Source organism: Syngnathoides biaculeatus, chromosome 13 (assembly GCF_019802595.1).
Source record: "Syngnathoides biaculeatus isolate LvHL_M chromosome 13, ASM1980259v1, whole genome shotgun sequence".
In the NCBI taxonomy this organism is placed as follows: Eukaryota; Metazoa; Chordata; class Actinopteri; order Syngnathiformes; family Syngnathidae; genus Syngnathoides; species Syngnathoides biaculeatus.
In genome coordinates this window covers 9,296,818-9,310,917 of record NC_084652.1, presented here as the reverse complement: position 1 = coordinate 9,310,917, position 14,100 = coordinate 9,296,818, and the positions used below count along the sequence as shown (strand labels likewise).

Genomic DNA, 14,100 nt, shown 5'->3' with positions numbered 1-14,100 from the left:
TCTTGGACATGGGCAGTGCGCTAAAGTTTAAAAAAAATGGCTGATGTCTTTTTTTTTTCTCGGCACACCGGTGCAACCGAGCGAAAATGCCTCGCGATTGAGCGGTCGATCGCATTAAGCACCCCTGGTCTAAACTGTTTCTGATGCACTTTTCTTTATCATTCATCGCCTGAAAAGAAGACAAACTATTGTTGTTGCACATTCCTAAAAAGAAAAGAATTGAGCCGTTGAAATTTCTTTTCGTCATTAAATATTTTTGACTTCACGCCAAAGACATTTTTTTTCCATTTTGCTCCCTTACTGTAGTAAATGTGAACCAAACCATGGTACGTACTAAACCGTGACTTTAGCAGACTGGTACGCCCCAAAATGTATACATAACCAAGCTCTCTAAGGGCAACCATAACCACGATGATGAAAACAAGTTAGACATTCTTCTCTAAACAATAGACCAGGAACATTAAGCAGACAAGGCGGGGGAGAAACAGACCAGAAGGTAAAGCTCTCCTACTATTAGGAAGAGAGAGAGAAAGGAGCCAGGAGGAGGGGGTGGGAAATATATACATGTATGCCGTGCGTCTGAGGGAAACCATCAGCCTTCAGCAGCACCTCGCTGCAGCCCCCTCCCGGAGCTGACGTCCTGACTGGCTGCGGTTTGCACTGTGTGCACTAGCGGGAGTGTGTATTTGTGTGTTGTGGACCACCCACGGTTAAGTCACAGATCAGAGCAAAGCGCCTCGACGGCCCAGTGATATACGGATCCGGGTGCTCCCCTTAAAGATGTCTCTCTGTATCCCCGCTTGCTTTGCTCCGGCTCTTCCACATTGCACGTACGTACACACTCATGGCGCAGTTGGTGTAGCGGCCATAAAAAATTGGAACAAAGGCTTTCCCCCCGTTCTGAATAAATGTCACCTCTCTTAAGTTATCCCTTTTATTTTCAAAGACGCCACAGGCTTCTTGGGATGTAATTGTGTTTGGTTCTTTTCATAAAGAAAAAAAACAAACGGAAAAAGAAGGCATACCTGCAAGGAGAAAGCTCGCAGGGCCGGGATGGGCACGAGGGCGGCCATGAAGAAAGCCATCATGTTGTTGATGGAAGTCAGAGCCACGCTGGTGCCCGTCCGGCGCAAACAGTCTCCGGTTCGCTCCTGGGGGAGAATACATCTTAGCGGAGAAGGTGGGAGAGGGATGGGGGGGCATGAGAAAACAGAATTGGAAAGGGACGGCACCTTAAACGGAATGTTACTCCCAGCCTCTGTGAAGGAGTGAGCCAAAAGAAACATGTCATCCACACCGATTCCGAGTGCCAGGAAGGGAAGCACCTGGGATGAGAACCACAAAAAGGTCAGAGAGAGTATTCGGCATCACGACCAAGCCTTTACATCAAACAACGTTGGCCTAAACACAGATGAACCGCAAAAGCACTGTCATTTAAACCCTAAATTCAAATATATCTTCCATGAAGTTGTATTCATTTATTCCCGACAGTCTGTCGTATTCTCTTCATTTTCTAGTATTTCTCTTGGCTGCACTGCATCCAGTATGCGGATGTTTGAATTTGCTGTCAAATTAGATTTCATCCAAACTATATTAGTAAAAGGATTGACCAACCACATTTCATATTTGAGTAACACCAGCATTTTTACATCCGCTGATTTGTTGGTCAGAGCAAAACTCTTTGACTAGCAAAACATGTCTCGAACAATCCGGATAGATCATGGCTCCAGACTGGCACCAAATTGCACATTTTTCCGATAAAATTTCAGAAACTGCAAGTGACTTTTTTCCGTAAGTAGAACTTGTGTGATTCTGAATGTTCTGTTTCTGCCTTGGAAATTTTAGGGGCCACCCCAGGGAGAAAAAAATATAATCATCATCTCTGATGAACATTTTATTTTTTAAAACCATTTCTGTTTCAAGTACTAGATAAATGTTGATGTATATGGCACAGTTGGGTGCTGTCATATTCCATTTTTGTATGGTATTGACAAATAGATTAAGTCTCCACTGAACGCGAGAGTACCAAATGCCCAGCCCTAAAACTGAAAGCCCCTTTTTGCTGTCGAATAAAGTAGTAATTGTCTGTGTCGTTACCTGAGTGGTGGCGGCATTGAAGGAAAGTCCCAGCAGGGAGCAAAGGCCCAATCCCGCAGCTACCGACAGGGCCACGAGCAGCACGCCGGCCAGCCCCACGGCCCCCTGGGACTTGGCGCAGTCCCACCTCAGCATGGTCACGCAGGCATAGGCTAGCTGGAGATAAAAAAAAAAAAAAAACACACATGCGGCAAATCATTTCCAAACTGGAGCTGCCTCGGTTTAGTCAAAATTGACGGACAAATGAATCGCTACGCTCACCATGAGCAGGTAGCCTCCGGCCACTCGCAGGACGCTGACGTCGGAAAAGGACTTCATGATGTCGTTGAGGGTGGTGGTGGAGAAGGCGTGGATGGACTGGCTGGAGTTAGTCGGGATACTCTGGTGGACCACCTGAGGGATAAACGGCGATAAATCAGTCCGAGGCCCTGCAAAGTGCTTCCAAATCTCCTCACGTCAGCTTATCCAAATACTATTAGCATTAGACATAAGAAGGCAAAGCACTGAGTTGGATGCCATTACATACATTCTGCACCTTGTTTATTTAAAATGAAAGAGCCCAGCACAACCAGTGCTCGCATGTCCCTTTCAACGCCGCCGTATTTAAGAGCCCCCGAAACTGAAAAAGTCCTTTGAAAGAGAACCCTAATGTGTGCGTGTGTGTGTGTTTTCACATGTGTTAATGTGTGTACGTATGACAACCGAGGAGTAATGAGCGCAGAAGCCAGAGGTTGCAGTGTCAAAGGTGAACGGAGTGAGGATCACATGACTCAAGATAGATGAACGCCACACAGCTTTTTCGGGACAATACCTCATCAACACTGCAGTCCATATCCATATTTTGGCTTGTTGCATTGCGTTTTGGGTTGGTTTAGTCAGATAGCACAACGCTTCCTACCCCTGAAACGTCATTCGTTCGCCCTCCCACCCTCTCTGCTTCGCCCCACAGTGGTGGGTGTCAGCTATCACAGCAACAGCTTGTTCCCATAACGAGGGATCTGACAGTGAGAGATGATTGGCCTGCCACACGCACACACACAAACACACACACACACACACACACCGCGGTCCGCGATTTGCTTACAAGGAAGCTGACGGAATTCCAACACGACGGAGAGTATGCGTAAGAACATGGAAACATCTCCTCATTGTATGACTCCAGAGAGACGAACGTTTACATGAATGCTACTGTGGTACAATGTGGATAGAAAACAAATGGGACACCTGTTTGGAGTTACAACGGAAATTCCAAAGTCTAAAAATGTACAATTTGGAGTTTGAGCAAAATATTTGAGGGGAAAAAGTGAAACAAAACTAGGGATGACAAAGAGTGGGGTGAAAGGAGACCTGGAGCTTTTCCCAGCTCATTTGGGGAGAGGGGCATCCTGTACTGGTTGCCAGATAATCGGAAGGTAGACAGAGACAAGCATTCATATGGAAGTAAATTACTGCCACCAGGATTTGAATTTGAAATGTAAAGTGATCAAACTTTCAATAGTTGTATTTCAGTGTAACTTTTCAATGTTAACAATTCAACCAGCTACAATTTGCTGTCTAAAATTCACCGTCTGTACCACCAGGCAGGGTTACTTCAGGTCAGAACCCAACAGCCACCCAATCGCAGTTACGCTTCCTTAGTCACGTGACGTCACATACTAAGAAAGCCTAACTGTGATTGGTTGGCTGTTCGGTTCTGACCTGAAGTAACCCTGCCTGGTAGCACAGACGCTGAATTTCAGACAGCAAATTGTAGCCGGTTGAATTTCAGACAGCGAATCCCTGCTAAAAATGTTCTACAGAACATTTCTAAAAAAATTCTAAAGAGCTATAGAACTTGAGGACCCAAGTCCTATAGAATTTTCAATTGAAATTCTATTGTTCTGTAGAAATTCCATAGAAAATCACAGCCAAACTTCTATAGAACAAGTTGTTCTGCACAAATTCTATAGAATTCTATTCATTTTTATAGAATTTCTATAGAAAATTATTAGCAGGGATTGTAGCAACTATTGAAAATGTGATCACTTTACATTTCAAATTCAAATACTGGTGGGAGTAATTTACTTCCATACCTTCACACCTATGGACAACTTAGAAACTTCACTGAATCTAAGAAGAATTTTTTATAAATTATAGCCACAAGCTAGACAACAAACAAACTCCAAACAGGAATGTGCGAGCTGAGATTCGAACTGCGAACCTCCCAAGTCTGAGGCAAACTGATTACCCACTACCCCAAAGTGTGATGATAGTAACATTTCTTCCATCCTAAAATGGGAAGTAATGGAGCAAAATAAAAAAAGATGGCACTGATGCGACTGACTGATGTGAGAAGCAACAAATCTACCACACCGTTGATAGGTCATGGGTTTAAATCCCGGCTTGCTTCCACATTACATAAACATCCATGTTAACTACTCAAAATATGTTGCCATGGCAATCACATTACTATGACATCAACTCTAATCCCCTGCCCAAATTTAAAAGGTATACATCCCTACCTCCACAAACTTCCGCTGCCACGACTCCAGGATGGCCGTGGCCTTTTCCTCATTCCAGTTGATGTCATGGATCTCATAGTCGTCTTTAAAGTGCTCGTACAGCTGCTTGGGGCTCATCAACAGGAACATGGTTTGAAGAGCCTCCGCGCTGCACATTTAAAAAAAAAAAAAAAAGAATCGCACAAGACATTACGTTCAGCAACAGAGTTGTACAATAAGTTTACAAGTGCTCCTAAAGATGCAGCAGGTGTTAGTGTTATCTGGTCAGTCTGCCGCTCTCTGGGCCACCATCCCAGACTACAGAAGAGCTTTTCTTGGCACAAGCGAGGTTAGCGGCAGCTCTGCTCAAAAAAAAAAAAAAAAAAAAAAAAGATCGTAAATCAAACGTGAGCGTGTGTGACTCTCTCGCAGATGGGACGGGAATCCTCTTTCATTCACGGCTGCGCTACTCGGGCCCGCGTGGGTCGCAAACTGGGCCCGGACCCAATGCGGTCAGTGCGTTTTTTTAAAATCCAGTACACGTCAAAGTCGAGAGAGAGAGAGAGAGAGGAAAAAAAAGGGGGAACGTATCTTATTGACTAACTGGCTTGAGGGTTCGATTTGAGTTGTCAGTGTTTCCCAACCTTTGTTGAGCCAAGCCACATATTCAACATTAAAAAATCTTGACACAGGAGAGAAAAAAATTCACAAAAATTACATATAGTGGGACCTTAACTGACGAGTTTAATTTTTCCGTCATCAAGCAAGTGAATCAACTTACATCTCAAATCAATTTTGACCATTGAAATTAATTGATGTGCCATTAATACGTTCCAAGCCTCATCCCAAAAACATACATTGATTGGAGACTCTAAATTGCCCGTAGGTGTGATTGTGGAGTGCGAATGGTTGTTTTAAATCTACGTGCCTTGCAATTGGCTGACAATCGGTTCAGGGTGTATCCTGTCTCCTGCCAGTAGATAGCTGGAATAGACTCCAGCATTTCTGCAACCCTTGTGAGGATAAGCGGCTCAGATAACAGATGGATGAATGTTTGCCCCATCCAAAAAATGGCTGAAAGTACATTGGCAACTGCGCTTCTTGTCCATTACCTTGATTTTTCCATTTTGTTGCCCCCACTTTACTCCAGTGGAAGCTAAATGATGCTTGCAACCACAAAAAAAAAAAAAAAAAATGACTGAGCAATGGGTTGTAACGCAAATAAATAAATAAATAAATAAATAAATAAATTGATATATATATATATATATCATAAATTAGGGCAAATGTAAGTTAAGGTGGCAATGTAGAAAAGAAATAAGGATAATGTGTTGTGGAGTATTTTTTTTTGTTCTACCTGTTAATGTCAGTGGCACAGACAGATGACCAAAGATACATTTGTTCTTTTTGGTCAAATAAAATGGTATTGGATAATTTCCCAGGTCACGTGATGACCTCTGACGGCAAACTAAACCTGGCTGGGAATCACTGGCTTACACTAAAAGTTTGGAGGAAGGCCTCTCTGTGGCAGTAAGACATCTTTAATCGGCCTACGTTGTAGCAGGGTCATGCAGGGAAAGCGATCGCAGTGGGTATGAGACATTCCGAGTGTGTGTGTCTTCTCTAAGGGTTATTCCGGGGTTGATGCGGATTCCCCAGTCACGGGACTGATTGACGGGATAGCTGCTGGGCATTTGCACCTGCGCCTAAAAATAAGAACTCCTAGGAGGAGGCCGAGCATACCTCATCAGAGCATCTTGGGTGTTCTTCATCCGCCCTCCCAGGATCAGCTCCTCCTGCCAGTGCATAAACTTCCGGCTAAAACCGTGGCAACCGCCTTGGAGGCGTCCGGCGACGTCAGGAGGCTACGAGGGAAAAAGAAACACGGTGAGCCTGTTGGATCATGTACTTCGTCCTGGTGAATAATGTGTTGGATGCATCCATACCTCTAATAGTTCCTTGTTGGGAGCGCTGAGAGGGCAGTCGGGATCGGATGGGTCCAGACACGGCCTGTTCATGTAGGCGTGGCCCACCTGTGGAATCATACAAGAGGAGGCAATGCGTGAAACCATAACGGGAAGCCACAGATGACTATTAAGAAGTAAAGCGAAATCCCACCTGGGCTTTGTCCAACATCTCCTTAAATCCTTCCAAGGATGTGAACTGACTCAGTTCCTCCATGAGCTTGACTGGATCCAGATTCATCCATTGGATGTCTGGCATACCCCTGCGGAGCAACCACTGATGATCAACACCAACCCCAAACACATCCCAAGAGTTACAAAACCAAACCCTTTATGCACGCTGTTTAAGGGGGGGGGGGGGGGGGGAATCTTTCAGTCCACTCGAACGCTCCCCTGCCCTCGGCAGATACAGGATAAAATGGCCGTTATTATCCCATTTCACACTGCCACAATGCACAGGGGAAAGGCATGGTGGCTTCCATTCCTCAATGCCCTGCACTGAGTCATAACAATTACTTCTGCCTTCCAAACATCTTGATATGTTTCACCTACACATAGAGAAGTAGAAAATGCAGTCAAAAGTTCAATTCAACGCTGAACTATCTTCCCTTAAACTTGAGGAAAAATCCCAAAGTGTCCCAACTTGCTATTTTACACACACGCACAATAAAAAACAGTGGCAACGCAATCCTCGTGGAACTGTGCGTGCTCTTACGTAGCAACTAAACTTTCCTTAATACTCGTAGAAAATACTTGTCAGACTGCAACAATTGTATTCAACGACATACTTGGCAGGAAAATTTGCTGTTATTAAATTCACAACCAGATAGCACCATATCTGGCTCACAGCAGCAATTTTCAAAGCTATGGTTGGTTAATCCTGGTATGCAGGCTCTCTCTACTGGTACATGAAAAAAATCAGGGAAATAAATATGTAAGTGGTCTAAACTTTTTTTTTTCAGCTTCAGATATATTTCACTTTTAGGCTAGGTAAATAAATTAGCATTTACTTTTATTTAGCCACTTTAACTATTGGGACCTTGCATCAAGTCTCTCTACAAGTTTATTCTTGAACTAGTTTCCATTTTGACTTCAGTTTTTTTTTTTTTTTTTTAAATTTTCGCAATGCTTTCTCGGGCCTCAAGGTTCTGAGGTCCAGGGTTCAATCCCGGCCCCGCCTGTGTGGAGTTTGAATGTTCTCCCCGTGCCTGTGTGGGTTTTCTCCGGGCACTCCAGATTCCTCCCACATCCCAAAAATATGCAATATTAATTGGACACTAAATTGGTGTGATTGTGAGTACAGCTGTTTGTCTCAATGTGCCCTGCGATTGGCTGGCGACCAGTATAAGGTGTACCCTGCCTCCTGTCCATTGACAGCCGGGATAGGCTCCAGTAATCCCCGTGACCCTCGTGAGGATAAGCGACAAAGAAGATGATTGGATGGACAATGCTTTCTCATTAGCCCACTTTGATTTTGTTTTCTTAGTTTCTATGACAGATATACTTTTAAGATAGTAATACCAATGATATTAATATGCTTAATTGATGCAAAGTTTTTGGAATGAATCTAGAACGACCCCTTTTTGTTTTTCCAGATTACTGCTCTTTTGTTCTCACGCATTTTGTTTTCTGTCTTGCTCTTCTTTCTCTCACTCCTTTTTTTGGGTGTGTTTTTGCAGAAGTGAGGCGTAAGAAGATCGACCGTGGCTGGACTACCCGCCCTCAAATCCTCCCTGCACAAACAATCGATAACAAATAAATAGCAACAGATGCCGAGATGACAGAGTGCGACACATTCGCGACACTCGGCCCTCTCGAGTGGAGTGGGGGAACATAATGTAGGCCCTTGACGGGAGTGTAAACAAATTTGCAAAGAGAGCTCAGCTGTATACAGACTCTTTTATAAATGAAGCGCTCAATTGAAATATCACTTCTCGCTCTTGAAAACTTTTGGAGAAGGAGGGTTAAAAAAAAAAAAAAAAAACACCCCAGACTCCACTGTTAACCATCTTGTTGCCTCTCTGTGTCTTTCTCGAGGGACTTGAGGTTTGAATGCAGCCCATTTTATTTGTTGGACAACTCGGGGAGCTGGGAGCGAGGGGGCATTACCATGAGAATGGCAAGTGTTAGCCGTGAGCTGACAAAGCCGGGGCACCCCCAACTCCCAACCTTCCCTCCACCGGGGCCCCTGCACTGATGGACACTCACTCGTAAACTGAAAGAATGCTTACCATTGTCTGGCCCAAAGGGCTCCCCTGCTACAACCACCACCACCGCCGCCGCCGCCACCCCGCCCTGCTTCCCTCTACAAGCCCACCATCTCTCCCTCACTGCCTCACTTTCTCTTTTTGAATTTCCCTGTCAGGACACCCCCCGTCCCACCACAGCCCGGGCCCTAAAAGAACTCTATTACTGACCGCTGCTGTCAGTCACAGCTTCCACTGACAGGCCGACTGTATCTTTCCATCCAGCGTGTGCTAAGTGTTATGAATGCCCCCAAAAATGTCTTTACTCTGGGGGCGACATGGCTCAAGTGGTACAGTGTACAGTGTATCCTAAGATTATGGGTACGGCCCTTGTGACCACGTCAAAGTGTCGTTTGAGACCGTGTTAAAGCGCTTTGACTACCTCAAAGTTCGAAAAGTGCTTAAAAGTCAAAGAAATGTATATTTTCCCGCCCTCCAAAGACTGCAATGTATCAAGAAAATAACTTTTGCTTTTCATCTACTAATCTTATATAAGGAGATCCTGTATCTTCTAAATTACATGAATACACACAGGATTTATAACAAATTACAGATTAAAAACATGAAAAAATGCCGATCACAAATGGGCTAACTAGCTAGGAGCTAACTTTGGCAATATAGCAAGTGTCAGCTCACAGAAAAAGAAGAAGGGAGGGAGAAGGAGAAGGCGAACGAGAAGATTTTACTCTTTTGGTAACTCATGACTGTGATTATAATAAAAGGAATTGGACGGGGTGCTTTAAGACTACAAGCTAACGTTGCCAAAGTTAATGTTTGCTTCCATTAGCTAATATATTAAGTACCAGTTCATGGGCTGTAACTCATTATCGTAAATGTCCAATAAAAAAATAAAATAAATGAGAACTGAACATTATACCATTTTAGCAACCTGTTCTTGTGAAGAATAAGTCAGTGGGCGAGCGGGTCTTAGCCAAGATGGTGGAATGTATTAAAATGTGTTCATAAAATGACCAAAAAATTTAAAAAACAAGACTAAGGACAAATATTTCATATTTTGCCTTGCTAAACTGGTGCTGTGATTAAAGTAAAAAGTAGTCTGGGAGCTTTAGAATATTAATATAGAATATGTTTGGCAGAGGTCCTTTGACAAGGTGATGTGGCTCATAACTATAAACATGCAGTAAAAATACTATAGAGAAATGAACATTTTACTGTTTTATCTGTTGCTGTGATTTAAAACAATGAAGTTTTTCATGTATTAGCTACTGTATTAGACAGTAAGATAACTCTGGCGGGCTAACGAGGATTTCACTTCACCCAGCGATGTCACTCATTAACATAAACATTCAAATAAAATTGAAAAAAAAGAAGCTTTTCCAAAAATGTAAGTAGCGTGAGTATTCCATCACTTACGGTAAATAGGCGGACCCTCCTTGTAGCTTGGCCCCTTCCCAAAAACAATCCAACGGGGTGATTATCATACAAGGAAATAGCTTGTCAATCATCTGGGAAGGGGAAAACATCGACGATTACACACGCTTCAAGTGGAAATGTTACATTGGTCAAAATAATATGAAAGAATGCTGAAAGTTACCCTTTCAATCATGACATTCTCAATTATAGGGACTCCGGATTTATAGCATATTTTGTTGAGATCCCATGACCTACGGGAGCAAACGCAAAACAAATGAAATCAACAATTTTTTTATCAAACAAAACACAAGATATCGCTCATGAAACGCTCCACTTACTTTCCAAACAGTGACACCTGGACCTTGCTGGCAGACAGCGTGGCCTCCATGTGCACCAGCAAAGCCTCCTGGGTAAGAATGTTGGTCCCCCGTTCTTTGGGGGTCTGGATGAGCATCTGTGAGGTAAATATGGACTCCTCGCCTTGCTTCTCCCTGGTGTAGTGAAGCTCCTGGCTCACTCGACTACCAGCTTGGAAAAAAAAAAAAAAAGATCCTTTACCTAATTGGCTCATCTTTTGGATTCACACATCACTACTGGCATCTTTTAATGTTACACATTTGGCCGTATTAGAAAAAAGTGTGTTCCTACATTTGGGCATGAACGCACACACACACACACACACACACACACACACACACACACACACACACACACACACACACGTGTATATCGAGCAACGCCCTTGGCCCTCGCCAGTGTTGGTTTTGAAGGCACTTCACACAACGCAACGTCTGGCCAAAAGAAATGACTAATGCAGCTTCACATTGGCTCCTTCTGTGAAGCAGATGTGCCCGGTTACTTTGCAAGAAAAAAAAAAAAAAGTCCCCCAATTCTCCACATCCCTTCGCCATCCCACTCAGCATGGCAGATGCCACGGACCAGTTCAAATTGCTGAAAAATCACCTTTTCTTGGACGCTAGGCGAAGATGCAAAGGCGCACCCGCAAAACCGAAGGGGAAATTGGTCCAGAATGAATCTTTTCTTCTATCTGGGGAATAATAATAATATAAATGTAATATAATTAATTCACGGCCTTCAGAGCGCACCTGGTTATAAGCCTAACCCAGTACATTTGTAAAGGAAATACCATTTGGTACATGCCGCAGATGTGCAAAAGCCGCAAGTGCCCACACTGAAACCCACATTGAAACAAGAGATATTTTCAAAGAAACCCTGTACACAGAGAGTTTAATGCTAGCGCTAATGCTAACGATAGCGCTGCGTTAACGGAGCCGGTAAAAGTAAAAAAAAAGACATACTGGTAAAAATCACTGACACAAACGGCAGTAATACGGTAGCGCAGCGCTAACAGGGCCGGTAAAAGTCACTTCCTCGGCACATATATTTCACCGGTCTCACTCTTACCTTTTCTGCTCGAGTGCCCCCTTGCGGCCGTTACAAAAATTTTACAAATTAGCTGCATCACTGTATAAACCGCAGGGTTGGAAGCGTGTGACAAAATTTGCGGCTTATAGCCCGGAAATTACAGTACTGTATCGTGTAATTACAAAATAATGTACAGGTAAGTGAAAGTGAGTCGTAATTAAATTGTCAGGGGCGTAGCATGATAACATTTGCATATGCCGAAAAAAATGAGGACAAGTGTAAAAGACAAGTAATGGATTTATCAAAAGTCAAAGGTTTTGCTATGTGTTCTCATGGCTGCCTTCAAAGCCTGCATATTGTAGCTGGACATAAACATGAACATAAAAAGCACATCAAGTCAACGGATTTGGTTAAAGATGCCGTGCGGGAGAGACGTCGCTAAAGAGGAGCGCAAGACGAGCCGAGGCTGAAAGAGGGGAAGAGGAATGCTGTGTGTGTGTGTGTGTGTGTGTGTGTGTGCGCGCCATATACGCTCCAGCCTCCTAATTACGAGAGGTTGCCCTGAAAAGAGCTTGCCAGCCAGGGGATCTGTGCCCGTGCCAAGTGGACATGAAACATGCCGCGCCGGATCACAGAGGGCCCGTCTGCCCCTCTCTCGCTGTCCCGCTACATGACAATGCTGTGAGGAGATTGAAGGGGGTGGGGTGGGGGGGGGGGGGGGGGTATGTGGGAACCTTTGTAAAAGCCTAGCTCCTCCTTAATTCTAACTCTTGTCACTCTTGGAGTCACTTTCACGGCTTTGTGCTCGATCCTGGGGATGTGTTTCTTAACTGGGCATGTTATCTCTTGAATGCCGCGCCGCTGTTTCGCACTACATGCTAGCATTGCGCTAGCATACGTTTGTTGGCCGAAATTATGCGGCTTGACTAAACACTTTGATATTGTGGAGTACAATGAAATTCTTTTTGGTATATACTTTCTTTGTGTGTGTTGCTGTTCCGTGTGTGTTAAAGCTGTTATATAGCGGCTGTATGGTGATTTATTGTTATGGTAACATCTATGGTAATCCGTGTCTTCTGCATTATATGGGACCATTAAGACTGCTGACTTCAGTTAGATCATATTATAGCATTTGGTTGAACATTTCTGTATTAATAGTGTGTTTGACTCTTATAGTAAACTTTAACTGGGAGTCCAACAATGTGCGTGCCAGAACTTTCCTTTCCTCTCTACAAAGTGATGCTACACGATCTTTTCTCAACAAGAGAGTGACGACTGGTGCTAAGTCACTTAAAAACTGTGTTCCAGACTGAATTTAAAGTGTAAAGCAGTAAAACTATGCAAAAGAAGGTCTCGATATTGTAGATTTTCACCGATTACAGGTGAGGCCGGAACGTGTACCACGCGTTACGGGGGTTCAGTGTACACTAGTGCACTGTGAACCTCCCCCCACGCAGCCTGTAATTGATGGGGAGCAAAAGTAAAAACAAACGGCGAGGCCTGCGAACGTCTGAGATCAAGTTGGACCTTGGGGAGGGGTGGTGGTGCGGGTCCAATATTCCTACACCGCACTTTCAAGGCTTTAATTACCTTCGCTGCGAGTGAGGGCGGAGGATATCACATCACCTCGTTTATTTGCAGTCGCCGGTGTCGAGCTCAGTGCATCCCCCCAAATGGACATTCCTCCCAATGTTGACATAGATGTTTTCATTTGGAGAGAACGGCAACAGTAAAAGTTTAGGTCATTTCCTGACAGATCACATTTGGCCTAACTGGTGCTCTCACAGGGAGAACTCCATTATTAATATACGTCTGTATTACTGTTGAAATTGCTTCATTTTGGTGGTGCGAAGGCTCTCTTCGATCACCTTTTAGGGGGTCTCAAAATGTTCAAAACGGCACCGCTTTTTTTAGGCGTGGGGATCATGGTCAAAATCGTTAAAATGAATGTCTTCAAATTAAATTTAGACAAAAAAGATTGCCCCCAGGTCAACAGGAAATTTGGTGGACACATCTATTGTAGCTGAACACAGTCAAATGTCTCAAGGAGCGATCAGGAAGTCGGCCATTTTGGTTTGAGGCAGCTATTTTGAGTGAATTCCAGGCTTGTACTATGACAAACTCTTACTAGGGAATCTGTCCGAGAAGGTATCCTAGACAACAATCGATTGACTCACTGAATCTTCGCCAATCTACGCCAGATGCCCTTCCTGACACAACCCCTCTGCATTTAGCTGGGGAGAGAAGCTTACAGCACCTGGTATTCCCAGGCGGTCTCCCATCCACGGACTAACCAGGGCCAAACCCACTTAGCTTCCGAGATCTGACGTTCTCAGGCAAGCATGGGCGTAAGCGTTTCACTGACAAGACGAATGTGAAGAATTGCGCCAAAGTGATGATCAACAGATGCGATATGCAATTGGCGGCCCGGGACACGCGCAGAGATAATCAAGCTGTTTTTGCTCCGATTTTTCGCCTTCCCAGCCGTGACAGATTATTTTGTTTTAAAAGATTATCCGATAAGATTATCCTCTGGTCTGAGCTGTGTTTAAA

The 14,100-nt window shown here is 44.0% G+C and overlaps 1 protein-coding gene across 1 annotated transcript in view; it reads right to left on the bottom strand.

The window, feature by feature from the left end:
- The window catches only part of ptch2 (patched 2), a 44,393-nt gene that overhangs the window by 15,800 nt on the left and 14,493 nt on the right, over positions 1 to 14,100 (bottom strand). The window contains exons 3-13 of the mRNA XM_061838988.1: positions 10,500 to 10,689; positions 10,343 to 10,412; positions 10,162 to 10,253; positions 6,696 to 6,804; positions 6,524 to 6,610; positions 6,321 to 6,442; positions 4,599 to 4,746; positions 2,359 to 2,490; positions 2,098 to 2,253; positions 1,233 to 1,325; positions 1,026 to 1,151 (exon numbers count right to left, since the gene is read on the bottom strand). Of these exons, the coding sequence (XP_061694972.1) occupies positions 1,026 to 1,151; positions 1,233 to 1,325; positions 2,098 to 2,253; positions 2,359 to 2,490; positions 4,599 to 4,746; positions 6,321 to 6,442; positions 6,524 to 6,610; positions 6,696 to 6,804; positions 10,162 to 10,253; positions 10,343 to 10,412; positions 10,500 to 10,689 (1,325 nt within the window). The remainder of the gene's footprint in view (positions 1 to 1,025; positions 1,152 to 1,232; positions 1,326 to 2,097; positions 2,254 to 2,358; positions 2,491 to 4,598; positions 4,747 to 6,320; positions 6,443 to 6,523; positions 6,611 to 6,695; positions 6,805 to 10,161; positions 10,254 to 10,342; positions 10,413 to 10,499; positions 10,690 to 14,100) is intronic.